Here is a 27,198-nt window from a genome sequence, read left to right on the forward strand (position 1 = left end):
TGTGCCCCTTCTACACCGCCATTACCTAGAAGACCCCATAGGGTGACCATATCCTGTGTGCCCCTTCTACACCGCCATTACCTAGAAGACCCCATAGGGTGACCATATCCTGTGTGCCCCTTCTACACCGCCATTACCTAGAAGACCCCATAGGGTGACAGTATCCTGTGCGCCCCTTCTATACCCCCATTACCTAGAAGACCCCATAGGGTGACCATATCCTGTGTGCCCCTTCTACACCGCCATTACCTAGAAGACCCCATAGGGTGACCATATTCTGTGTGCCCCTTCTACACTGCCATTACCTAGAAGACCCCATAGGGTGACCATATCCTGTGTGCCCCTTCTACACCGCCATTACCCAGAAGACCCCATAGGGTGACAGTATCCTGTGCGCCCCTTCTATACCCCCATTACCTAGAAGACCCCATAGGGTGACCATATCCTGTGTGCCCCTTCTACACCGCCATTACCTAGAAGACCCCATAGGGTGACCATATTCTGTGTGCCCCTTCTACACTGCCATTACCTAGAAGACCCCATAGGGTGACTGTATCCTGTGCGCCCCTTCTACACCGCCATTACCTAGAAGGCCCCTTAGGTGTAGCAGTACTTATCTCCCGGAATTAGAAAGGGGGAACTGATATTGCTGGTGTGACCGGAGGAGGTCTTTCCAAATAATAATATTGATAATGCATGAGCAGGAGCCCCCTCCCCCCTCCCCCCCTCAACAAAAATAGGAATTCACCCCGCAGTGGATGGTGAAATCATAGAACATTGATCCGCTTGCGGTGATGTGAAAAACATAAGAATGGGGGGGGGGGGGGGGGGGGGTAGATGTCACTTCTGTAATCACTATGGTAATGAGTCCTCTCTCTCCGTCATCTCTATGGTAATTAATGGCGCTTACTTTTCTCCTTCTCCATCATCTCTATGGTTATGTGCTGCTCCTTTTTTCCTCTCTCTCTCTCTGTCATCTCTATGGTAATGATTGGCTCCTCCTTTCCCTGCTCTTGGTCATCTCTATGGTAATGGTTGGCTCCTCCTTTCCCTGCTCTCGGTCATCTCTATGGTAATGAACAGATCCTCCTTTTCTCGCTGTTTTATGACATTTCAATAAAGTTAATAATAAAGGAAGAAAAGGTAAAGCAATGCCTTGTGATGGAGGAACGTCTGTTCACAATGTACATCTCACATGATAGAACGCCTCATTTGTAGCATGTTTGGGAGGATCCCATATGGCAGACATCTAGGATTGGAGCACTTAGGCCTCGGGTTTTGGTCCGTGTGTTGGGTCCTTGGAAATTATGCCAGGTCTTATGGTCTTCACATTTTCAATCGACCCTTTTTCTCATCTTGTAAATCTTCTCTTCTCAATGAACCTTTAGAACCCTCAGTACTGTGAGCTGAGTTTGTTGATTGTCTTCCTCAGGATCGGATCTGACGGTGAAGGTCTGGAGGTTTTTTGCCCATGCTGAGGAAAGTCTTAGTCTTTGTATGAGCTTCTTCTGTTCCCAACCAGTGGGACAAATGTGCAGCTTCAAGTCCCAGCTCTTTGTGGCCTTCCATGACACCTCCAATGCCGCATACAGCCTGGTACAGTATTGTCTGAGGACAGAGTCTAGGAAGGACCATCCACCAAGTGATGACCACCAGGACCAAATAACAGGTAAGATTGGGGCTTAGGGCAGGGGTCTTCAAACTACGGCCCTCCAGTTCTTCGAGAACTAAAAGTCCCATCATGCCTAGTCATGTCTGTGAATGTCAGAGTTTTACAATGCCTCATGGGACGTGTAGTTCCACAACAGCTGGAGGGCTCCCTGGCTTAGGGAATGACACGTCCCTTCACTTCCCACCAGGTTCTCTCTGCATTGTTTGTATGTTCTCTTTGTGTTTCCTCCCCCAATAAAAAGACACATTGCTAAATAAACCCTGGGTACTACACTCCAGAATATGTCAGAGCTATTCAAATGTAGAATTATAATAGCATGGGACATTAGAGTGTAAGCTCCTCTGGTGCACAGGCAGATGTCATTGGCTCAATGTTGTTTTTACAGCATTCCAGAATATGTCAGAGCTATATGAATGAATGTTATAAAAGATACATATTTGTTTTATTATTTTTGATAGAATTAGGGTCTTTTTGGTACTTTTGGTACAGTATTTTACCAACTTCAAATGTAGAAATAATATTACTCCTCCCCTTCTTAGATTTACACAAACACAGCCCCTCCTACTTCTAGATTAATAGGAACACAGCCCCTCCCCTTTCCATATTTATAGGAATACAGCCCTCCTCTTCCTATATGTATAACATTGTTTTTATAAACATTGATCAGACGGGAGATAGAGAGATACAAAGTAACATTGTTTATAAACATTGATCAGACAGGCGATGGAGAGATACAAAGTAACATTGTTTATAAACATTGATCAGACAGGCGATGGAGAGATACAAAGTAACATTGTTTATAAACATTGATCAGACAGGCGAGGGAGAGATACAAAGTAACATTGTTTATGTACATTGACCAGACGGGAGATAGAGAGATACAAAGTAACATTGTTTATAAACATTGACCAGACAGGAAATAGAGAGATATAAAGTAACATTGTTTATAAACATTGATCAGACGGGAGATAGAGAGATACAAAGTAACATTGTTTATAAACATTGGTCAGACAGGAGATAAAGAAATACATAGTTAGTGAGGTTGAAAAAAGACACCAGTCCATCCAGTTCAACTATTATCTTGACAGATAATTAAGGGACACTGAGAACATGGCTTGAATTGCTTCAAATGGGACAGTAATATTTATCAGCCATATATCTCAAGAAATATATGAAGATTATTCCTGGCCTGATTGATTCTGAACATGTTCATTGAAAGAGCTAGTCACATTGGCCTCTGTTCCATGTCCTTCAATGTCTGAGACGGACAGTCTGTTACTGGTGTTCTCTTCCTATTGTCTGTGTATTGAGGTGTGATGTGGATTCTGTTAAGCCTGTCTGTCCCATTGGTAATTGTTAATGAACAAAATATATTGTTAATTGTTTATATAAACAAAAAAAATACTGAAAAGTTTGAAAATAAATGCATTTTCTTAGTTTAGGTTTTAAAATTTTGCAAATAAATAATCTTTCTTCGTAAATTTAGGCTAACATATTCCGCTACATTTCTACAAATCAATGGTTATTATTTAGTCTGTGTGTAAGTTATAGAGTGTACAATCTATGGTATATACAGTATATCTGCAAATTGATTAATCCTCATGTAGGGGCTTGAGGCCCGAAAATTGCAGGACAGTACAAATACCCCCCAAATGACCATGTCAGAATATTTATACTGCTCTGATATAACAGTGTCTCCATTTATGTAAATAAGCAAAGATCTGTAAGGTAGGAGAATCCCAACTTATTTCCACAAATCAATATGTAACAAGTTCTTTTTAATCGATTAATTTCTTTTTAACAGCATATACCAATCTTAGTGAAAACAGTCTACAGTAGGGAATATATATAAGAATATTTATTCACAAGACATGTATTCACAATAAATGATTAGACTTGAGGTAACACAAAGAGAAAACTCTACATAAAATACAAACTTAAAACGATAAATGCAATGTGATATGTAGCTCAATGATGAAAGTAAAAATAAAAGCAAGATTACCTTTTCTCAGGTATAGGATAAACCATAGGTAAGTGTTCTATATAATCAGACCACAATTGTCTGCGAATTGCGCAGCCAACAGTCAATCCGCTGCAGTTGGAGTGAGAATAGGCTATGCAAAACGGGAGACTAATTTGCTAATATTGCGCTAAATCTGATATTAATAAAAACACATAAAAACAAAAATCAGTTTTAAAGAAAAATCTACTATGGTTCATATGGCTGGGACTGTAATCTTGTTACCCTTTAACATGAAATGTAAAACATGTAAGGAAGTAAATAAATTATAGTAAATAATAATCAAATAAAAAAAAGTATATTTACCACACTTAAGATGGCTACTAGCTTAAAATGGTCGTTACCAGAGTCCTTAACATGGTTGCCTTCCCAAAATGGTGGCCAGATAGGGAGGAGTTTCGTTTGTCGTCCTTCAAAGTTCCAGATAAAGGATGGAGTATGTATAGATGAGTATATGTATGGATGTGAGTTGCGTGTGTGTTACATAGTTACATAGTTAGTGAGGTTGAAAAAAGACATCAGTCCATCCAGTTCAACCTATGAGGTGTGTGTGTGTCTACTGTTAACCACACATTGTATACCCCTGTATGTTGTACATTGTATACCCCTGTATGTTGTGGTCTTTAAGGTGCCCATCTAATAGTTTTTTGAAACTATCAATGATCCCTGCTGATACGACTATTTGCGGAAGAGAATTCCACATCCTTCCTGCTCTTACAGTGAAGAACCCCTGCGTATTTTAAGGTTAAACCGAATTTCCTCTAGTTTTAGTGAGTGGCCACGCGTCTTATTGTATTTCCTTTATCTGAATAGGTTTTTCCATATGCTAGGGTTCCAGTACAATATTTGTGCATTGATATCATATCCCCCCTCAATCGTCTCTTCTCCAGAGTGTTGTAAGTGTAATGAATGTTGTCGTAATGTGTGTGTGTGTGTGTGTGTGTCCTATCACATCTGGGGTTCCCTTTTTATATTGTATTGAACAAAAGGGCAGTAAAATTACCATAAGTCAAACCCAGAAGGAGGAACTTTATCCCAATTGGTTGGGATAACTTATCCATTAACTGATGAGGTCATTGGGCAACACCTCTACTAGTTATCCAGTATATTGGATATTAAAACTATATGATAAGTTTTTCATTTAATAATAATCATAGAAACAACATAAAAATCTATCCATACTCTCATCTAATATATACATGTCCATCTAATAAATATCTCCATCATGTATCTAGGTAAGGATTGAATCTGGTAACACCATTTAATAAGGATATATTATTAATATATATATATATATAATTTATTGGAAATTACTTTTCAACCAAAGACTTCACTTAGTAGCAGTCACCAAAGAGGGCAGTATCGTATTACTGTTAGATTCAGTATATAGAATACTACTGCATTATTAACCTACAAATAAACTTTGAACCCTTATGTTAATTAAAAGCTTTACAATCCCAGACCTTCTAGACTCTTTGGCAAGGTCAGAAAAGTTTTATGACAACTCTTACAACTTACAAAAGCTTATTTAAACCTTTTTAAACATGAAATCATGAGTCATCAATCTAATTTAAACTAGAATTTAGCAAGAATATGAAACAAAATATCATATAGAAAGTTTTCCTAAATATCTATGTATGTTATTCATATATATACTCATTGTTAATATTCTGTTACATAGGATTATAATGTCTCTTTAAATCTTATTTTTAAATGGGTCTAAACACAGAAAATACTTGACTAGTATTCATGGTCACACACACAGATAAGATTACCTTGGTATAGCGTCAGCTAGACTTTATCTAATGAAAGTAAATAGGCTATTTATTTATTATCTGAGGTCAGCACAGCATGTTTGGGTAAACCTTTTAAAAATCTCCTGAATAGACACTTTACTCTGCACACTTAATACTTTTGGTACTCCTGACCATCAGAAATATCCCAGTGCTTGTGCACCAACCGCTGTATCTCTTATCCTGCAGCTCCTTGCTGCTATGTCCTTCACAGGCTCGGGCCTTTGTTTGTCCTGTTCTGGAAAGCACGGTGCAGACATGCATCTCTGTCTGATCCACACACACACACACACTGACCCCCCCTTGGGGCACTGACCTCTAATCCTGATAATACTAAGAAGCCAGCACACACTTGTGCCATTAGTGTGCCTGTTTTTTTGAAAACATGGCCCAGACCACCATACTGGCCTCGCCCTGCCACAATAAATAAATATATATTTAAATATAAATATAAATATATATATATATATCTCGCCTTTATCTGTAGACATTGTGTGTGTGTGTCCTTTATCTGTATTGAAATAGTCAACATTTCCATGGGGTGCTTCACATGACTGTAAATGAACCCATCTTCTCCTCTTCTTAGATTTAGTTGTACCCAGCCGCTCCTCTTTCCAGATTCCTTGGTCATTTCTGGTGACATTTGGGGTCCATACTCTCGTTCAAACATAAGATGACTTGTCGGAGATCTCAGGATGGTCTCAGTGGGAAGTTGTATGAGACGTGTACGTGGCTTTCTGTCTCCTCAGGTCTGTGCTGCTCTCCTGCACTGAAATTGCTCGCCACGTCTGGAAGAGATGGACGGATCCGAGTGTGGAATTACCAGAACCAACTCATCAGGTCTGCTCAGATCTCTTCTATAGAAAACATGGTGATTTCCAGAGGCATTCCCAGGAATTTCTAACTTGTCCAAAATCTCCAAATCCCCATATGCCTCTTTATAACTGATTGGATATTAGAGAAACAATTTGTAAGGCCAGGATTGGATCTGTAAACGTTTGGTGCTCTATCCTGAAAAAACACAATATGATTTCCTGGTGACCCTGCCTGGACTCTAAGTTCTTGTTGTACATTTCCTATCATTCCCTGTACCCGCTCATGTATTCCCACAGCAAGTCAGATACTACCCCCCCTATAAGCATGCATTGTGGACACTGTACCTGCTCACATGTCCCACAAAAAAGTCAGACACTTCCCCATGTATAAGCATGCACGGTGGACTCTGTACCTACTCACATGTCCCACAGCAAGTCAGACACTACCCCCATATAAGAATGCATAGTGGACCCTGTTCCTGCTCACATGTTCCACAGCAAATCAGACACTACCTCCATACAAGCATGCGCGGTGGACCCTGTACCTGCTCACATGTCTTACAGCAAGTCAGATACTACCCCCGTATAAGCATGCGTGGTGGACCCTGTTCCTGCTCACATGTTTTCACAGCAAGTCAGACACTACCCCCATATAAGGGTGGACATTTATGCTCATTGCTGTGCCATTATCAGTTACAGAGCACCAGGGGCCTTTCACTACTAACTGACAGTGATTCTCATCTGTAGTCTCACACACAGGCCACCCAATAGTAGACATAACTGAACCTCTCCTTTTGGGTGGCCATATTCTCCCCCTGAAGTTGCTTCAGCTTGTCTGTAAAGTGCTCCCCCTCTCCTAGTCCAACACACATGTAGTCCAGGGTAATGTTTGTAGAAAAATCATTCAGTGGCTACATGTTGGTAGCATGGCTGGTCCCTCTGAGGGTAACGTCCAAGTGATTTGCAATCTTTCCTCCGAGCAGTCCAGAGAATAGAAGCACAAAGTTTCACATCTGCAGCAACTGAGACCTAGAATCAGTGACTGCATGGTGGTAGCATGGCTGGTTCGTTTGAGGACAGCTTCGAAGTAGTCTTCTAATCATTGAGACCTAGAATCAGTGACTGCATGGTGGTAGCATGGCTGGTTCGTTTGAGGACAGCTTCGAAGTAGTCTTCTAATCATTGAGACCTAGAATCGGTGGCTGCATGGTGGTAGCATGGCTGGTTCGTTTGAGGACAGCTTTGAAGTAGTCTTCTAATCATTCTCCTAGCAGTCCAGAAAATAGAACAAGCTGTCACATCTGCATCATCCAGGACCTGAAATATGTCTCCTCATTCTTCTGTCTGATTCCAGGACCTTGTGTCTGAATTCTACACCTGAAAGTATGGCCTTCATTGGAGACTCCGGAGATCTGCTAGTGGGAATGCGCAGCCACCTGTTTCGAATCAGCCTTGCTAAGCTGCTTCCCAAATCCTATCAAGTGAAGGTAACACAGAATGGAAGTGATGGGCCATGAGCTTGGTATTGGACTAGGCTATAAAGCAATCATTAGTGGGTCCACTTATTAACCACTTGCCTACTGGGGCAATTTAAACATTTTTAACACACCTGTTAAAATCAAAACATTTTTTTTGCTAGAAAATTGCTTAGAACCCCCAAACATAATGCATGCAAGCTCTCTCCTTCGAACATTCTTCTCCTCTCCATCCATGCCAGCTCTGTTCTCTGGTTATTCTTCTCTTCCACCTATGCCTTCCTACCTCTCTGCTCATTCTCGTACTCTCCATTCATGTGTTCCCTGACAAATCTTCTCCTCTCCATCCATATAAATCTGCCCTCCAAAAATACAATTACAGTCTCCACACTGCCAAGCAGACCTATTTTATCACTCTCATTAACAACTTGTCATCTCGCCCCCGGCAACTCTTCGCTACCTTTAATTCTCTACTCCGTCCTCCACTGCCTCCACCCACTGATTCGCTCACTGCCCAAGAGATTGCCAACCACTTCAAACAAAAGATTGATACAACCCGTAAGGAGATCATTGCTGTTCAGATACCTTCCGTGCTTTACGCTTCATGCCCACAGGTGCGATCACTACTTACCTCATTCAACCCCACCACTATAGACGAGGTTGCTAAACTACTTGCTAATGCCCACTTAACCACCTGCCCTCTGGATCCTGTTCCCTCGCAAATGCTACGTTCACCCTCTGGTCCTATTCTACACTCTCTAACCCACATCTTCAATCTCTCATTCTCTTCTGGCATCTTCCCCAACTCTCTAAAACATGCACTAGTCAGCCCCATACTTAAAAATCCCTCACTGGACCCAACCGATCTTAACAACCTACGCCCTATTTCCTTGCTCCCCTTTTTATCCAAACTCCTTGAAAGTCTGGTCTACAACCAACTGTGCGACCACCTTGCCGAGAATATCCTTCCTGATCCCCTTCAGTCTGGATTTCGGCCTCAACACTCCACTGAAACTGCTCTCCTAAAACTGACAAACAATCTACTAATGGCCAAAACCAATGGACACTATTCTGTACTCCTCCTCCTCCTGGACCTTTCTGCTGCCTTTGATACGGTTGACCATCCCCTCCTCCTCAAAAAACTCCATGCCTTTGGTCTCCGTGACTGTACTCTTCACTGGTTATCTTCCTACTTATCCAACCGCACCTTTAGCGTTACTTACAATTCCACTTCCTCCTCTCCTCTTCCCTTCTCTGTTGGGGTCCCCCAAGGCTCTGTTCTTGGAACCCTCCTATTTTCAATCTACACCTCCTCTCTGGGTCAGCTGATAGCCTCCCATGGCTTCCAATACCATTTCTATGCTGACGATACACAAATCTATTTATCCACCCCTCAGCTCTCTCCCTCAGTCTCCGCACGTATCACTAATTTACTATCTGATATATCGGTCTGGATGTCACACCACTTCCTCAAACTCAATCCATTCAAAACCGAACTAATAATTTTTCCTCCACCACATGACCCTTCCCCCAATCTCTTTGTCAATATCAGCCCATCCCCGCATGCCAAGGTCCTAGGTGTTGTCCTGGACTCTGAACTCTCCCACATCCAATCGCTGTCCAAATATTGCCCCCTTAACGTCCGCAACATCTCTAAAATACGCCCCTTTCTAACCAAAGACACAACAAAGCTCCTAGTTCATTCCCTGGTCATCTCGCGCCTCGACTACTGCAATTCCCTTCTCATTGGCTTACCTCTACACAGGCTATCCCCCTTCAATCCATCATGAATGCTGCCGCCAGACTCATTCATCTTACTAATGCTCAGTGTCCGCTGCTCCTCTCTGTCAAGCCCTCCACTGGCTTCCGCTCACCCAACGAATCAAATTCAAAATACTAACAACATCTTACAAAGCCATCCACAGCTTAGCCCCCAACTACATCACTAGCCTAGTCTCAAAATACCAACCCAATCGCTCTCTTCGTTCCTCTCAAAACCTCCTGCTCTCTAGCTCCCTTGTCACCTCCTCCCATGCTCGCCTCCAGGACTTTACCAGAGCCTCTCCAATCCTGTGGAACTCCTTACCCTTATCTGTCCGATTATCTCCCACTCTATTAGCTTTTAGGCGATCTCTGAAAACCCTCCTTTTCAGAGAAACCTTACCTACCAACACCTAACAACTCTACCTTCATTTTATCCATCTGCCCATCCCCCTCAGTTACTTCCTTTTGTTTCACTTAACCCTCCCTTCTAGATTGTAAGCTCTAACGAGCAGACCCCTCTGATACCTCCTGTTTTGAATTGTACTGTAACTGTATTGTCTTCCCCCACACTGTAAAGCGCTGCGCAAACTGTTGGCGCTTTATAAATCCTATATAATAATAATAATGCCTACTCTGTTCTCTGACTATTCTTCTCCTCTCCATCCTTGTGTTCTCTGACTATTCTTCTCCTCTCCATGCTTGTGTTCTCTGACCATTCTTCTCCTCTCCATCCTTGTGTTCTCTGACTATTCTTCTCCTCTCCATGCTTGTGTTCTCTGACCATTCTTCTTCTCTCCATCCTTGTGTTCTCTGACCATTCTTCTCCTCTCCATCCGTGTGTTCTCTGACCATTCTTCTCCTCTCCATCCTTGTGTTCTCTGACCATTCTTCTCCTCTCCATCCTTGTGTTCTCTGACCATTCTTCTCCCCTCAATTCTTGTGTTCTCTGGTCATTCTCCTCCTCTCCAGCCTTGTGTTCTTTGGTCATTCTCCTCCCCTCTGTCTTTGTGTTCTCTGGTCATTCTTCTCCTCCCCTCTGTCCTTGTGTTCTTTGGTCATTCTTCTCCTCTTCATCCTTGTGTTCTCTGACTATTCTTCTCCTCTCCATCCGTGTGTTCTCTGGCCATTCTTCTCCTCTCCATCCTTGTGTTCTCTGGTCATTCTTCTCCTCTTCATCCATGTGTTCTCTGACCATTCTCCTCCTCTCCATCCTTGTGTTCTCTGGTCATTCTTCTCCTCACCATCCTTCTGTTCTCTGGTCATTCTTCTCCTCTCCATCATTGTGTTCTCTGGTCATTCTTCTCCTCACCATCCTTCGGTTCTCTGGTTATTCTTCTCCTCTCCATCCTTCTGTTCTCTAATCATTCTTCTCCTCTCCTTCTGTCTGTTCTCTGGTCATTCTCCTCCCCTCTGTCCTTCTGTTCTCTGGTCATTCTCCTCCTCTCCATCCTTGTGTTCTCTTGTCATTCTCCTCCCCTCTGTCCTTCTGTTCTCTGGTCATTCTCCTCCTCTCCATCCTTGTGTTCTCTGGTCATTCTTCTCCACTCCATCCGTGTGTTCTCTGGTCATTCTTCTCCTTTCCATCCTTGTGTTCTCTGGTCATTCTCCTCCTCTCCATCCGTGTGTTCTCTGGTCATTCTCCTCCTCTCCATCCGTGTGTTCTCTGGTCATTCTTCTCCTCTCCATCCTTGTGTTCTCTGACCATTCTTCTCCTCTCCATCCTTGTGTTCTCTGACCATTCTTCTCCTCTCCATCCTTCTGTTCTCTGGTCATTCTTCTCCTCTCCATCATTGTGTTCTCTGGTCATTCTCCTCCTCTCCAATCCGTGTGTTTTCTGGTCATTCTCCTCCTCTCCATCCTTGTGTTCTCTGGTCATTCTCCTCCTCTCCATCCGTGTGTTCTCTGGCCATTCCTTTCCTCTCCATGCTTGTGTTCTCTGACCATTCTTCTCCTCTCCATCCTTCTGTTCTCTGGTCATTCTTCTCCTCCCCATCCTTCTGTTCTCTAATCATTCTTCTCCTCTCCATCCGTGTGTTCTCTGACCATTCTTCTCCTCTCCATCCTTGTGTTCTCTGGTCATTCTTCTCCTCTCCATCCGTGTGTTCTCTGACCATTCTTCTCCTCTCCATCCTTGTGTTCTCTGACCATTCTTCTCCTCTCCATCCTTCTGTTCTCTGGTCATTCTTCTCCTCTCCATCCTTCTGTTCTCTGGTCATTCTTCTCCTCTCCATCCTTGTGTTCTCTGGTCATTCTTCTCCTCTCCATCCGTGTGTTCTTTGACTATTCTTCTCCTCCCCATCCTTGTGTTCTCTGACCATTCTTCTCCTCTCCATCCTTGTGTTCTCTGACCATTCTTCTCCTCTCCATCCTTGTGTTCTCTGGTCATTCTTCTCCTCCATCCTTGTGTTCTCTGGTCATTCTTCTCCCCTCTGTCCTTCTGTTCTCTGGTCATTCTCCTCCTCTCCATCCTTGTGTTCTCTGATCATTCTTCTCCTCACCATACTTCTGTTCTCTGATCATTCTTCTCCTCACCATCCTTGTGTTCTCTGGTCATTCCTTTCCTCTCCATGCTTGTGTTCTCTGGTCATTCTTCTCCTCTCCATCCTTGTGTTCTCTGGTCATTCTTCTCCTCTCCTTCTGTGTGTTCTCTGGTCATTCTTCTCCTCTCCATCCGTGCGTTCTCTGGTCATTCTTCTCCTCTCCATCCGTGTGTTCTCTGGTCATTCTTCTCCTCTCCATCCGTGTGTTCTCTGGTCATTCTCCTCCTCTCCATCCGTGTGTTCTCTGGTCATTCTTCTCCTCACCATCCTTCTGTTCTCTAATCATTCTTCTCCTCTCCATCCTTGTGTTCTCTGGTCATTCTTCTCCTCTCCTTCTGTGTGTTCTCTGGTCATTCTTCTCCTCTCCATCCGTGTGTTCTCTGGTCATTCTTCTCCTCTCCATCCGTGTGTTCTCTGGTCATTCTTCTCCTCTCCATCCGTGTGTTCTCTGGTCATTCTTCTCCTCTCCATCCGTGTGTTCTCTGGTCATTCTTCTCCTCTCCATCCTTGTGTTCTCTGGTCATTCTTCTCCTCTCCATCCTTGTGTTCTCTGGTCATTCTTCTCCTCTCCATCCGTGTTTTCTCTGGTCATTCTTCTCCTCTCCATCTGTGTGTTTTCTGGTCATTCTCCTCCTCTCCATCCTTGTGTTCTCTGACTATTCTTCTTCTCTTCATCCTTGTGTTCTCTGACTATTCTTCTCCTCTCCATCCGTGTGTTCTCTGGTCATTCTTCTCCTCTCCATCCTTGTGTTCTCTGGTCATTCTTCTCCTCTCTATCCTTGTGTTCTCTTGTCATTCTTCTCCTCTCCATCCGTGTGTTCTCTGACCATTCTTCTCCTCTCCATCCTTTTGTTCTCTGGTCATTCTTCTCCTCTCCATCCTTGTGTTCTCTGACCATTCTTCTCCCCTCAATCCTTGTGTTCTCTGGTCATTCTCCTCCCCTCCATCCTTGTGTTCTCTGGTCATTCTTCTCCTCTTCATCCATGTGTTCTCTGATCATTCTCCTACTCTCCATCCTTGTGTTCTCTGGTCATTCTCCTCCTCTCCATCCTTGTGTTCTCTGGTCATTCTTCTCCTCTCCTTCTGTGTGTTCTCTGGTCATTCTTCTCCTCTCCAATCCGTGTGTTTTCTGGTCATTCTCCTCCTCTCCATCCTTCTGTTCTCTGGTCATTCTTCTCCTCACCATCCTTCTGTTCTCTGGTCATTCTTCTCCTCTCCTTCTGTGTGTTCTCTGGTCATTCTCCTCCTCTCCATCCTTCTGTTCTCTGGTCATTCTTCTCCTCACCATCCTTCTGTTCTCTGATCATTCTTCTCCTCTCCATCCGTGTGTTCTCTGGTCATTCTCCTCCTCTCCATCCGTGTGTTCTCTGGTCATTCTCCTCCTCTCCATCCGTGTGTTCTCTGGTCATTCTTCTCCTCTCCATCCTTGTGTTCTCTGACTATTCTTCTCCTCTCCATCCTTGTGTTCTCTGACTATTCTTCTCCTCTCCATCCTTGTGTTCTCTGACTATTCTTCTCCTCTCCATCCTTGTGTTCTCTGACTATTCTTCTCCTCTCCATCCTTGTGTTCTCTGGTCATTCTCCTCCTCTCCATCCTTGTGTTCTCTGGTCATTCTCCTCCTCTCCATCCGTGTGTTCTCTGGTCATTCTTCTCCTCTCCATCCTTGTGTTCTCTGACTATTCTTCTCCTCTCCATCCTTGTGTTCTCTGACTATTCTTCTCCTCTCCATCCTTGTGTTCTCTGACTATTCTTCTCCTCGCCATCCTTGTGTTCTCTGGTCATTCTTCTCCTCTCCATCCGTGTGTTCTCTGGTCATTCTTCTCCTCTCCATCTGTGTGTTTTCTGGTCATTCTCCTCCTCTCCATCCTTGTGTTCTCTGACTATTCTTCTTCTCTCCATCCTTGTGTTCTCTGACTATTCTTCTTCTCTCCATCCGTGTGTTCTCTGGTCATTCTTCTCCTCTCCATCCTTGTGTTCTCTGGTCATTCTTCTCCTCTCTATCCTTGTGTTCTCTTGTCATTCTTCTCCTCTCCATCCGTGTGTTCTCTGACCATTCTTCTCCTCTCCATCCTTGTGTTCTCTGACTATTCTTCTCCTCTCCATCCTTGTGTTCTCTGATCATTCTTCTCCTCTCCATCCTTGTGTTCTCTGGTCATTCTTCTCCTCCCCATCCTTGTGTTCTCTGACCATTCTTCTCCTCCCCATCCTTGTGTTCTCTGACCATTCTTCTCCTCTCTATCCTTGTGTTCTCTGGTCATTCTTCTCCTCTCTATCCTTGTGTTCTCTTGTCATTCTTCTCCTCTCCATCCGTGTGTTCTCTGACCATTCTTCTCCTCTCCATCCGTGTGTTCTCTGGTCATTCTTCTCCTCTCCATCCTTGTGTTCTCTGGTCATTCTTCTCCTCTCTATCCTTGTGTTCTCTTGTCATTCTTCTCCTCTCCATCCGTGTGTTCTCTGACCATTCTTCTCCTCTCCATCCTTGTGTTCTCTGACTATTCTTCTCCTCTCCATCCTTGTGTTCTCTGATCATTCTTCTCCTCTCCATCCTTGTGTTCTCTGGTCATTCTTCTCCTCCCCATCCTTGTGTTCTCTGGTCATTCTTCTCCTCTCCATCCTTGTGTTCTCTGATCATTCTTCTCCTCTCCATCATTGTGTTCTCTGGTCATTCTCCTCCTCTCCATCCTTGTGTTCTCTGGTCATTCTTCTCCTCTCCATCCTTGTGTTCTCTGGTCATTCTTCTCCTCTCCTTCTGTGTGTTCTCTGGTCATTCTTCTCCTCTCCATCCGTGCGTTCTCTGGTCATTCTTCTCCTCTCCATCCATGTGTTCTCTGGTCATTCTTTTCCTCTCCATCCGTGTGTTCTCTGGTCATTCTTCTCCTCTCCATCCGTGCGTTCTCTGGTCATTCTTCTCCTCTCCATCCGTGTGTTCTCTGGTCATTCTTTTCCTCTCCATCCGTGTGTTTTCTGGTCATTCTTCTCCTCTCCTTCTGTGTGTTCTCTGACCATTCCTTTCCTCTCCATCCTTGTGTTCTCTGGTCATTCTTCTCCTCTCCATCCTTGTGTTCTCTGGTCATTCTTCTCCTCTCCATCCTTGTGTTCTCTGGTCATTCTTCTCCTCTCCATCCTTGTGTTCTCTGACCATTCTTCTCCTCTCTATCCTTGTATTCTCTAACCATTCTGCTCTTCTCCATCCTTGTGTTCTCTGACCATTCTTCTCCCCTCAATCCTTGTGTTCTCTGGTCATTCTCCTCCCCTCCATCCTTGTGTTCTCTGGTCATTCTTCTCCTCTTCATCCAAGTGTTCTCTGATCATTCTCCTCCTCTCCATCCTTGTGTTCTCTGGTCATTCTCCTCCTCTCCATCCTTGTGTTCTCTGGTCATTCTTCTCCTCTCCTTCTGTGTGTTCTCTGGTCATTCTTCTCCTCTCCAATCCGTGTGTTTTCTGGTCATTCTCCTCCTCTCCATCCTTCTGTTCTCTGGTCATTCTTCTCCTCACCATCCTTCTGTTCTCTGGTCATTCTTCTCCTCTCCTTCTGTGTGTTCTCTGGTCATTCTCCTCCTCTCCATCCTTCTGTTCTCTGGTCATTCTTCTCCTCACCATCCTTCTGTTCTCTGATCATTCTTCTCCTCTCCATCCTTGTGTTCTCTGGTCATTCTCCTCCTCTCCATCCGTGTGTTCTCTGGTCATTCTCCTCCTCTCCATCCGTGTGTTCTCTGGTCATTCTTCTCCTCTCCATCCTTGTGTTCTCTGACTATTCTTCTCCTCTCCATCCTTGTGTTCTCTGACTATTCTTCTCCTCTCCATCCTTGTGTTCTCTGACTATTCTTCTCCTCTCCATCCTTGTGTTCTCTGACTATTCTTCTCCTCTCCATCCTTGTGTTCTCTGGTCATTCTCCTCCTCTCCATCCGTGTGTTCTCTGGTCATTCTCCTCCTCTCCATCCGTGTGTTCTCTGGTCATTCTTCTCCTCTCCATCCTTGTGTTCTCTGACTATTCTTCTCCTCTTCATCCTTGTGTTCTCTGACTATTCTTCTCCTCTCCATCCTTGTGTTCTCTGACTATTCTTCTCCTCGCCATCCTTGTGTTCTCTGGTCATTCTTCTCCTCTCCATCCGTGTGTTCTCTGGTCATTCTTCTCCTCTCCATCTGTGTGTTTTCTGGTCATTCTCCTCCTCTCCATCCTTGTGTTCTCTGACTATTCTTCTTCTCTCCATCCTTGTGTTCTCTGACTATTCTTCTCCTCTCCATCCGTGTGTTCTCTGGTCATTCTTCTCCTCTCCATCCTTGTGTTCTCTGGTCATTCTTCTCCTCTCTATCCTTGTGTTCTCTTGTCATTCTTCTCCTCTCCATCCGTGTGTTCTCTGACCATTCTTCTCCTCTCCATCCTTTTGTTCTCTGGTCATTCTTCTCCTCTCCATCCTTGTGTTCTCTGACCATTCTCCTCCTCTCCATCCTTGTGTTCTCTGGTCATTCTTCTCCCCTCAATCCTTGTGTTCTCTGGTCATTCTCCTCCCCTCCATCCTTGTGTTCTCTGGTCATTCTTCTCCTCTTCATCCATGTGTTCTCTGATCATTCTCCTCCTCTCCATCCTTGTGTTCTCTGGTCATTCTCCTCCTCTCCATCCTTGTGTTCTCTGGTCATTCTTCTCCTCTCCTTCTGTGTGTTCTCTGGTCATTCTTCTCCTCTCCAATCCGTGTGTTTTCTGGTCATTCTCCTCCTCTCCATCCTTCTGTTCTCTGGTCATTCTTCTCCTCACCATCCTTCTGTTCTCTGATCATTCTTCTCCTCTCCATCCGTGTGTTCTCTGGTCATTCTCCTCTTTTCCATCCGTGTGTTCTCTGGTCATTCTCCTCTTTTCCATCCGTGTGTTCTCTGGTCATTCTCCTCCTCTCCATCCGTGTGTTCTCTGGTCATTCTTCTCCTCTCCATCCTTGTGTTCTCTGACTATTCTTCTCCTCTCCATCCTTGTGTTCTCTGACTATTCTTCTCCTCTCCATCCTTGTGTTCTCTGACTATTCTTCTCCTCTCCATCCTTGTGTTCTCTGACTATTCTTCTCCTCTCCATCCTTGTGTTCTCTGGTCATTCTCCTCCTCTCCATCCGTGTGTTCTCTGGTCATTCTCCTCCTCTCCATCCGTGTGTTCTCTGGTCATTCTTCTCCTCTCCATCCTTGTGTTCTCTGACTATTCTTCTCCTCTCCATCCTTGTGTTCTCTGACTATTCTTCTCCTCTCCATCCTTGTGTTCTCTGGTCATTCTTCTCCTCCCCATCCTTGTGTTCTCTGGTCATTCTTCTCCTCCCCATCCTTGTGTTCTCTGACCATTCTTCTCCTCTCCATCCTTGTGTTCTCTGGTCATTCTTCTCTTCTCTATCCTTGTGTTCTCTTGTCATTCTTCTCCTCTCCATCCGTGTGTTCTCTGACCATTCTTCTCCTCTCCATCCTTGTGTTCTCTGACTATTCTTCTCCTCTCCATCCTTGTGTTCTCTGATCATTCTTCTCCTCTCCATCCTTGTGTTCTCTGGTCATTCTTCTCCTCCCCATCCTTGTGTTCTCTGGTCATTCTTCTCCTCCCCATCCTTGTGTTCTCTGACCATTCTTCTCCTCTCCATCCTTGTGTTCTCTGATCATTCTTCTCCTCTCCATCATTGTGTTCTCTGGTCATTCTCCTCCTCTCCATCCTTGTGTTCTCTGGTCATTCTTCTCCTCTCCATCCTTGTGTTCTCTGGTCATTCTTCTCCTCTCCATCCTTGTGTTCTCTGGTCATTCTCCTCCTCTCCATCCTTGTGTTCTCTGATCATTTTTCTCCTCTCTATCCTTGTGTTCTCTGACCATTCTTCTCCTCTCCATCCGTGTGTTCTCTGGTCATTCTTCTCCTCTCCATCCTTGTGTTCTCTGGTCATTCTTCTCCTTTCCATCCTTGTGTTCTCTGGTCATTCTCCTCCTCTCCATCCTTGTGTTCTCTGGTCATTCTTCTCCTCTCCATCCTTGTGTTCTCTGGTCATTCTTCTCCTCTCCTTCTGTGTGTTCTCTGGTCATTCTTCTCCTCTCCATCCGTGCGTTCTCTGGTCATTCTTCTCCTCTCCATCCATGTGTTCTCTGGTCATTCTTTTCCTCTCCATCCGTGTGTTCTCTGGTCATTCTTCTCCTCTCCATCCGTGCGTTCTCTGGTCATTCTTCTCCTCTCCATCCGTGTGTTCTCTGGTCATTCTTTTCCTCTCCATCCGTGTGTTTTCTGGTCATTCTTCTCCTCTCCTTCTGTGTGTTCTCTGACCATTCCTTTCCTCTCCATCCTTGTGTTCTCTGGTCATTCTTCTCCTCTCCATCCTTGTGTTCTCTGGTCATTCTTCTCCTCTCCATCCTTGTGTTCTCTGACCATTCTTCTCCTCTCTATCCTTGTATTCTCTAACCATTCTGCTCTTCTCCATCCTTGTGTTCTCTGACCATTCTTCTCCCCTCAATCCTTGTGTTCTCTGGTCATTCTCCTCCCCTCCATCCTTGTGTTCTCTGGTCATTCTTCTCCTCTTCATCCATGTGTTCTGTGATCATTCTCCTCCTCTCCATCCTTGTGTTCTCTGGTCATTCTCCTCCTCTCCATCCTTGTGTTCTCTGGTCATTCTTCTCCTCTCCTTCTGTGTGTTCTCTGGTCATTCTTCTCCTCTCCAATCCGTGTGTTTTCTGGTCATTCTCCTCCTCTCCATCCTTCTGTTCTCTGGTCATTCTTCTCCTCACCATCCTTCTGTTCTCTGGTCATTCTTCTCCTCTCCTTCTGTGTGTTCTCTGGTCATTCTCCTCCTCTCCATCCTTCTGTTCTCTGGTCATTCTTCTCCTCACCATCCTTCTGTTCTCTGATCATTCTTCTCCTCTCCATCCGTGTGTTCTCTGGTCATTCTCCTCCTCTCCATCCGTGTGTTCTCTGGTCATTCTCCTCCTCTCCATCCGTGTGTTCTCTGGTCATTCTTCTCCTCTCCATCCTTGTGTTCTCTGACTATTCTTCTCCTCTCCATCCTTGTGTTCTCTGACTATTCTTCTCCTCTCCATCCTTGTGTTCTCTGACTATTCTTCTCCTCTCCATCCTTGTGTTCTCTGACTATTCTTCTCCTCTCCATCCTTGTGTTCTCTGGTCATTCTCCTCCTCTCCATCCGTGTGTTCTCTGGTCATTCTCCTCCTCTCCATCCGTGTGTTCTCTGGTCATTCTTCTCCTCTCCATCCTTGTGTTCTCTGACTATTCTTCTCCTCTCCATCCTTGTGTTCTCTGACTATTCTTCTCCTCTCCATCCTTGTGTTCTCTGACTATTCTTCTCCTCGCCATCCTTGTGTTCTCTGGTCATTCTTCTCCTCTCCATCCGTGTGTTCTCTGGTCATTCTTCTCCTCTCCATCTGTGTGTTTTCTGGTCATTCTACTCCTCTCCATCCTTGTGTTCTCTGACTATTCTTCTTCTCTCCATCCTTGTGTTCTCTGACTATTCTTCTCCTCTCCATCCGTGTGTTCTCTGGTCATTCTTCTCCTCTCCATCCTTGTGTTCTCTGGTCATTCTTCTCCTCTCTATCCTTGTGTTCTCTTGTCATTCTTCTCCTCTCCATCCGTGTGTTCTCTGACCATTCTTCTCCTCTCCATCCTTTTGTTCTCTGGTCATTCTTCTCCTCTCCATCCTTGTGTTCTCTGACCATTCTCCTCCTCTCCATCCTTGTGTTCTCTGGTCATTCTTCTCCCCTCAATCCTTGTGTTCTCTGGTCATTCTCCTCCCCTCCATCCTTGTGTTCTCTGGTCATTCTTCTCCTCTTCATCCATGTGTTCTCTGATCATTCTCCTCCTCTCCATCCTTGTGTTCTCTGGTCATTCTCCTCCTCTCCATCCTTGTGTTCTCTGGTCATTCTTCTCCTCTCCTTCTGTGTGTTCTCTGGTCATTCTTCTCCTCTCCAATCCGTGTGTTTTCTGGTCATTCTCCTCCTCTCCATCCTTCTGTTCTCTGGTCATTCTTCTCCTCACCATCCTTCTGTTCTCTGATCATTCTTCTCCTCTCCATCCGTGTGTTCTCTGGTCATTCTCCTCTTTTCCATCCGTGTGTTCTCTGGTCATTCTCCTCCTCTCCATCCGTGTGTTCTCTGGTCATTCTTCTCCTCTCCATCCTTGTGTTCTCTGACTATTCTTCTCCTCTCCATCCTTGTGTTCTCTGACTATTCTTCTCCTCTCCATCCTTGTGTTCTCTGACTATTCTTCTCCTCTCCATCCTTGTGTTCTCTGACTATTCTTCTCCTCTCCATCCTTGTGTTCTCTGGTCATTCTCCTCCTCTCCATCCGTGTGTTCTCTGGTCATTCTCCTCCTCTCCATCCGTGTGTTCTCTGGTCATTCTTCTCCTCTCCATCCTTGTGTTCTCTGACTATTCTTCTCCTCTCCATCCTTGTGTTCTCTGACTATTCTTCTCCTCTCCATCCTTGTGTTCTCTGACTATTCTTCTCCTCGCCATCCTTGTGTTCTCTGGTCATTCTTCTCCTCTCCATCCGTGTGTTCTCTGGTCATTCTTCTCCTCTCCATCTGTGTGTTTTCTGGTCATTCTCCTCCTCTCCATCCTTGTGTTCTCTGACTATTCTTCTTCTCTCCATCCTTGTGTTCTCTGACTATTCTTCTCCTCTCCATCCGTGTGTTCTCTGGTCATTCTTCTCCTCTCCATCCTTGTGTTCTCTGGTCATTCTTCTCTTCTCTATCCTTGTGTTCTCTTGTCATTCTTCTCCTCTCCATCCGTGTGTTCTCTGACCATTCTTCTCCTCTCCATCCTTGTGTTCTCTGACTATTCTTCTCCTCTCCATCCTTGTGTTCTCTGATCATTCTTCTCCTCTCCATCCTTGTGTTCTCTGGTCATTCTTCTCCTCCCCATCCTTGTGTTCTCTGACCATTCTTCTCCTCCCCATCCTTGTGTTCTCTGACCATTCTTCTCCTCTCCATCCTTGTGTTCTCTGATCATTCTTCTCCTCTCCATCATTGTGTTCTCTGGTCATTCTCCTCCTCTCCATCCTTGTGTTCTCTGGTCATTCTTCTCCTCTCCATCCTTGTGTTCTCTGGTCATTCTTCTCCTCTCCATCCTTGTGTTCTCTGGTCATTCTCCTCCTCTCCATCCTTGTGTTCTCTGATCATTTTTCTCCTCTCTATCCTTGTGTTCTCTGACCATTCTTCTCCTCTCCATCCGTGTGTTCTCTGGTCATTCTTCTCCTCTCCATCCTTGTGTTCTCTGGTCATTCTTCTCCTTTCCATCCTTGTGTTCTCTGGTCATTCTTCTCCTCTCCATCCTTGTGTTCTCTGGTCATTCTCCTCCTCTCCATCCTTGTGTTTTCTGGTCATTCTTCTCCTTTCCATCCTTGTGTTCTCTGGTCATTCTTCTCCTCTCCATCCTTGTGTTCTCTGGTCATTCTTCTCCTTTCCATCCTTGTGTTCTCTGGTCTTTCTTCTCCTCTCCATCCTTGTGTTCTCTGGTCATTCTCCTCCTCTCCATCCTTGTGTTTTTCTGGTCATTCTTCTCCTTTCCATCCTTGTGTTCTCTGGTCATTCTTCTCCTCTCTATCCTTCTGTTCTCTGACCATTCTTCTCCTCTCCATCCTTGTGTTCTCTGACCATTCTTCTCCTCTCCATCCTTGTGTTCTCTGGTCATTCTTCTCCTTTCCATCCTTGTGTTCTCTGGTCATTCTCCTCCTCTCCATCCGTGTGTTCTCTGGTCATTCTCCTCCTCTCCATCCGTGTGTTCTCTGGTCATTCTTCTCCTCTCCATCCTTGTGTTCTCTGACTATTCTTCTCCTCTCCATCCTTGTGTTCTCTGACTATTCTTCTCCTCTCCATCCTTGTGTTCTCTGGTCATTCTTCTCCTCTCCATCCGTGTGTTCTCTGGTCATTCTTCTCCTCTCCATCTGTGTGTTTTCTGGTCATTCTCCTCCTCTCCATCCTTGTGTTCTCTGACTATTCTTCTCCTCTCCATCCGTGTGTTCTCTGGTCATTCTTCTCCTCTCCATCCTTGTGTTCTCTGGTCATTCTTCTCCTCTCTATCCTTGTGTGTTCTTGTCATTCTTCTCCTCTCCATCCGTGTGTTCTCTGACCATTCTTCTCCTCTCCATCCTTTTGTTCTCTGGTCATTCTTCTCCTCTCCATCCTTGTGTTCTCTGACTATTCTTCTCCTCTCCATCCTTGTGTTCTCTGATCATTCTTCTCCTCTCCATCCTTGTGTTCTCTGGTCATTCTTCTCCTCTCCATCCGTGTGTTCTCTGGTCATTCTTCTCCTCTCCATCTGTGTGTTTTCTGGTCATTCTCCTCCTCTCCATCCTTGTGTTCTCTGACTATTCTTCTTCTCTCCATCCTTGTGTTCTCTGACTATTCTTCTCCTCTCCATCCGTGTGTTCTCTGGTCATTCTTCTCCTCTCCATCCTTGTGTTCTCTGGTCATTCTTCTCCTCTCTATCCTTGTGTTCTCTTGTCATTCTTCTCCTCTCCATCCGTGTGTTCTCTGACCATTCTTCTCCTCTCCATCCTTTTGTTCTCTGGTCATTCTTCTCCTCTCCATCCTTGTGTTCTCTGACCATTCTCCTCCTCTCCATCCTTGTGTTCTCTGGTCATTCTTCTCCCCTCAATCCTTGTGTTCTCTGGTCATTCTCCTCCCCTCCATCCTTGTGTTCTCTGGTCATTCTTCTCCTCTTCATCCATGTGTTCTCTGATCATTCTCCTCCTCTCCATCCTTGTGTTCTCTGGTCATTCTCCTCCTCTCCATCCTTGTGTTCTCTGGTCATTCTTCTCCTCTCCTTCTGTGTGTTCTCTGGTCATTCTTCTCCTCTCCAATCCGTGTGTTTTCTGGTCATTCTCCTCCTCTCCATCCTTCTGTTCTCTGGTCATTCTTCTCCTCACCATCCTTCTGTTCTCTGATCATTCTTCTCCTCTCCATCCGTGTGTTCTCTGGTCATTCTCCTCCTCTCCATCCGTGTGTTCTCTGGTCATTCTCCTCCTCTCCATCCGTGTGTTCTCTGGTCATTCTTCTCCTCTCCATCCTTGTGTTCTCTGACTATTCTTCTCCTCTCCATCCTTGTGTTCTCTGGCTATTCTTCTCCTCTCCATCCTTGTGTTCTCTGACTATTCTTCTCCTCTCCATCCTTGTGTTCTCTGACTATTCTTCTCCTCTCCATCCTTGTGTTCTCTGGTCATTCTCCTCCTCTCCATCCGTGTGTTCTCAGGTCATTCTCCTCCTCTCCATCCGTGTGTTCTCTGGTCATTCTTCTCCTCTCCATCCTTGTGTTCTCTGACTATTCTTCTCCTCTCCATCCTTGTGTTCTCTGACTATTCTTCTCCTCTCCATCCTTGTGTTCTCTGACTATTCTTCTCCTCTCCATCCTTGTGTTCTCTGACTATTCTTCTCCTCTCCATCCTTGTGTTCTCTGACTATTCTTCTCCTCTCCATCCTTGTGTTCTCTGACTATTCTTCTCCTCGCCATCCTTGTGTTCTCTGGTCATTCTTCTCCTCTCCATCCGTGTGTTCTCTGGTCATTCTTCTCCTCTCCATCCTTGTGTTCTCTGGTCATTCTTCTCCTCTCTATCCTTGTGTTCTCTTGTCATTCTTCTCCTCTCCATCCGTGTGTTCTCTGACCATTCTTCTCCTCTCCATCCTTTTGTTCTCTGGTCATTCTTCTCCTCTCCATCCTTGTGTTCTCTGACTATTCTTCTTCTCTCCATCCTTGTGTTCTCTGACTATTCTTCTCCTCTCCATCTGTGTGTTCTCTGGTCATTCTTCTCCTCTCCATCCTTGTGTTCTCTGGTCATTCTTCTCTTCTCTATCCTTGTGTTCTCTTGTCATTCTTCTCCTCTCCATCCGTGTGTTCTCTGACCATTCTTCTCCTCTCCATCCTTGTGTTCTCTGACTATTCTTCTCCTCTCCATCCTTGTGTTCTCTGATCATTCTTCTCCTCTCCATCCTTGTGTTCTCTGGTCATTCTTCTCCTCCCCATCCTTGTGTTCTCTGACCATTCTTCTCCTCCCCATCCTTGTGTTCTCTGACCATTCTTCTCCTCTCCATCCTTGTGTTCTCTGATCATTCTTCTCCTCTCCATCATTGTGTTCTCTGGTCATTCTTCTCCTCTCCATCCTTGTGTTCTCTGGTCATTCTCCTCCTCTCCATCCTTGTGTTCTCTGGTCATTCTTCTCCTCTCCATCCTTGTGTTCTCTGGTCATTCTCCTCCTCTCCATCCTTGTGTTCTCTGATCATTTTTCTCCTCTCTATCCTTGTGTTCTCTGGTCATTCTTCTCCTCTCCATCCTTGTGTTCTCTGGTCATTCTTCTCCTTTCCATCCTTGTGTTCTCTGGTCTTTCTTCTCCTCTCCATCCTTGTGTTCTCTGGTCATTCTCCTCCTCTCCATCCTTGTGTTTTTCTGGTCATTCTTCTCCTTTCCATCCTTGTGTTCTCTGACTATTCTTCTCCTCTCCATCCTTGTGTTCTCTGGTCATTCTTCTCCTCTCTATCCTTCTGTTCTCTGACATTCTTCTCCTCTCCATCCTTGTGTTCTCTGGTCATTCTTCTCCTTTCCATCCATGTGTTCTCTGACCATTCTTCTCCTCTCCATCCTTGTGTTCTCTGACCATTCTTCTCCTCTCCATCCTTGTGTTCTCTGGTCATTCTTCTCCTTTCCATCCTTGTGTTCTCTGGTCATTCTCCTCCTCTCCATCCGTGTGTTCTCTGGTCATTCTCCTCCTCTCCATCCGTGTGTTCTCTGGTCATTCTTCTACTCTCCATCCTTGTGTTCTCTGACTATTCTTCTCCTCTCCATCCTTGTGTTCTCTGACTATTCTTCTCCTCTCCATCCTTGTGTTCTCTGACTATTCTTCTCCTCTCCATCCGTGTGTTCTCTGGTCATTCTTCTCCTCTCCATCCGTGTGTTCTCTGGTCATTCTTCTCCTCTCCATCTGTGTGTTTTCTGGTCATTCTCCTCCTCTCCATCCTTGTGTTCTCTGACTATTCTTCTCCTCTCCATCCTTGTGTTCTCTGACTATTCTTCTCCTCTCCATCCTTGTGTTCTCTGACTATTCTTCTCCTCTCCATCCTTGTGTTCTCTGGTCATTCTTCTCCTCTCTATCCTTGTGTTCTCTTGTCATTCTTCTCCTCTCCATCCGTGTGTTCTCTGACCATTCTTCTCCTCTCCATCCTTTTGTTCTCTGGTCATTCTTCTCCTCTCCATCCTTGTGTTCTCTGACTATTCTTCTCCTCTCCATCCTTGTGTTCTCTGATCATTCTTCTCCTCTCCATCCTTGTGTTCTCTGGTCATTCTTCTCCTCTCCATCTGTGTGTTTTCTGGTCATTCTCCTCCTCTCCATCCTTGTGTTCTCTGACAATTCTTCTCCTCTCCATCCTTGTGTTCTCTGATCATTCTTCTCCTCTCCATCATTGTGTTCTCTGGTCATTCTCCTCCTCTCCATCCTTGTGTTCTCTGGTCATTCTCCTCCTCTCCATCCTTGTGTTTTCTGGTCATTCTTCTCCTTTCCATCCTTGTGTTCTCTGGTCATTCTTCTCCTCTCTATCCTTCTGTTCTCTGGTCATTCTCCTCCTCTCCATCCTTGTGTTCTCTGATCATTCTTCTCCTCTCCATCCATGTGTTCTCTGACCATTCTTCTCCTCTCCATCCTTGTGTTCTCTGACCATTCTTCTCCTCTCCATCCTTGTGTTCTCTGACCATTCTTCTCCTCTCCATCCTTGTGTTCTCTGACCATTCTTCTCCTCTCCATCCTTGTGTTCTCTGGTCATTCTTCTCCTCTCCATCCTTGTGTTCTCTGGTCATTCTCCTCCTCTCCATCCTTGTGTTCTCTGGTCATTCTTCTCCTTTCCATCCTTGTGTTCTCTGACCATTCTTCTCCTCTCCATCCTTGTGTTCTCTGACCATTCTGCTCCTCTCCATCCTTGTGTTCTCTGATCATTCTTCTCCTCTCCATCCTTGTGTTCTCTGGTCATTCTTCTCCTTTCCATCCTTGTGTTCTCTGACCATTCCTTCGTTTTATCCATGCCAGCTCTCCTGTCTGATTCATCTCCTCTCCCATCCATGCCTGCTCTGTCCTCTGGCCTTTTTTCTCTTCTCCCTCCATACTGGCTCTCCTTTCTTTTGTGATTATTGAAGAAGTGGATACATGCATGAAGGAGTCTCCGCATTTTGCTTTAGTTAGCTTTTGGGGATGTCCACAAAATATGAGCTGTTGCTTGTGCTCAGACAGGTTGAAGGAAAACTGACTTTCAGAGCTCTTTCACACTGTTCTGGTGCACTTTGACCGCACCACGGGAACGGTGCATCCTTACCTGTGGGTTTGGTGGAGGTTAGCGGCGTTCTTCCATAGAGTTGCATTATGTTCTGCTCTTTGGTGTGCTTTCTAAAAGTGCAGCAAAGATGCAGAATGCAGGACTTTTGTTGCACTTTCAGAAAGCACACCAAAAATGTGGGACATAAAGCAGCTCTATAGAAGAGCACGGCTAACCGCACCAAACCCACTGGTAAGCTGCGCTGCTCCCACGGCGTGGTGAAACTGAACCAGAAAGGGTTCTTAATATACAGTGTGTGTCCAAGGATTTCATTGCAAGTACGAATCAGCTATATTCAAATGATTGTCCTATTTCTCTATTGGATTGTCCATCCCTTCAGCTGCACTTCTTCCTTTATCTGTAGATATTGTGTATGGCGACGCGCTCCACAGTCACAGATCCTTCTGTCCCTATGAATGATGGTCGTCTGAAGTCCCTTCCTATGGATGATAAGTAAAGGCCTGTCTAATTCTGCTTCTTCTTAAGTAGAAATGGAACATTCTATGTATCTGTCTCTATGTATCTCTACCTCTCTCTATGCACTCTCTATGTATCTCTACCTCTCTCTATGCACTCTCTATGTATCTCTACCTCTCTCTATGCACTCTCTATGTATCTCTACCTCTCTCTATGCACTCTCTATGTATCTCTACCTCTCTCTATGCACTCTCTATGTATCTCTACCTCTCTCTGTGCACTCTCTATGTATCTCTACCTCTCTCTATGCACTTTCTATGTATCTCTACCTCTCTCTATGCACTCTCTATGTATCTCTACCTCTCTCTATGCACTCTCTATGTATCTCTACCTCTCTCTATG

The 27,198-nt window shown here is 44.9% G+C and overlaps 1 protein-coding gene across 1 annotated transcript in view; it reads left to right on the top strand.

The window, feature by feature from the left end:
* Window positions 1-27,198, top strand: part of LOC309543483 (WD repeat-containing protein 97-like) — a gene marked incomplete at its 5' end in the record, with an annotated part of 218,063 nt that overhangs the window by 85,754 nt on the left and 105,111 nt on the right. Inside the window, 4 exons of the mRNA XM_082275962.1 lie at window positions 1,433-1,669; window positions 6,235-6,325; window positions 7,655-7,787; window positions 26,744-26,832. Of these exons, the coding sequence (XP_082132088.1) occupies window positions 1,433-1,669; window positions 6,235-6,325; window positions 7,655-7,787; window positions 26,744-26,832 (550 nt within the window). The remainder of the gene's footprint in view (window positions 1-1,432; window positions 1,670-6,234; window positions 6,326-7,654; window positions 7,788-26,743; window positions 26,833-27,198) is intronic.

Source organism: Pelophylax lessonae, assembly GCF_965119305.1.
Source record: "Pelophylax lessonae genome assembly, contig: HAP1_SCAFFOLD_77, whole genome shotgun sequence".
Lineage (NCBI taxonomy): Eukaryota > Metazoa > Chordata > Amphibia > Anura > Ranidae > Pelophylax > Pelophylax lessonae.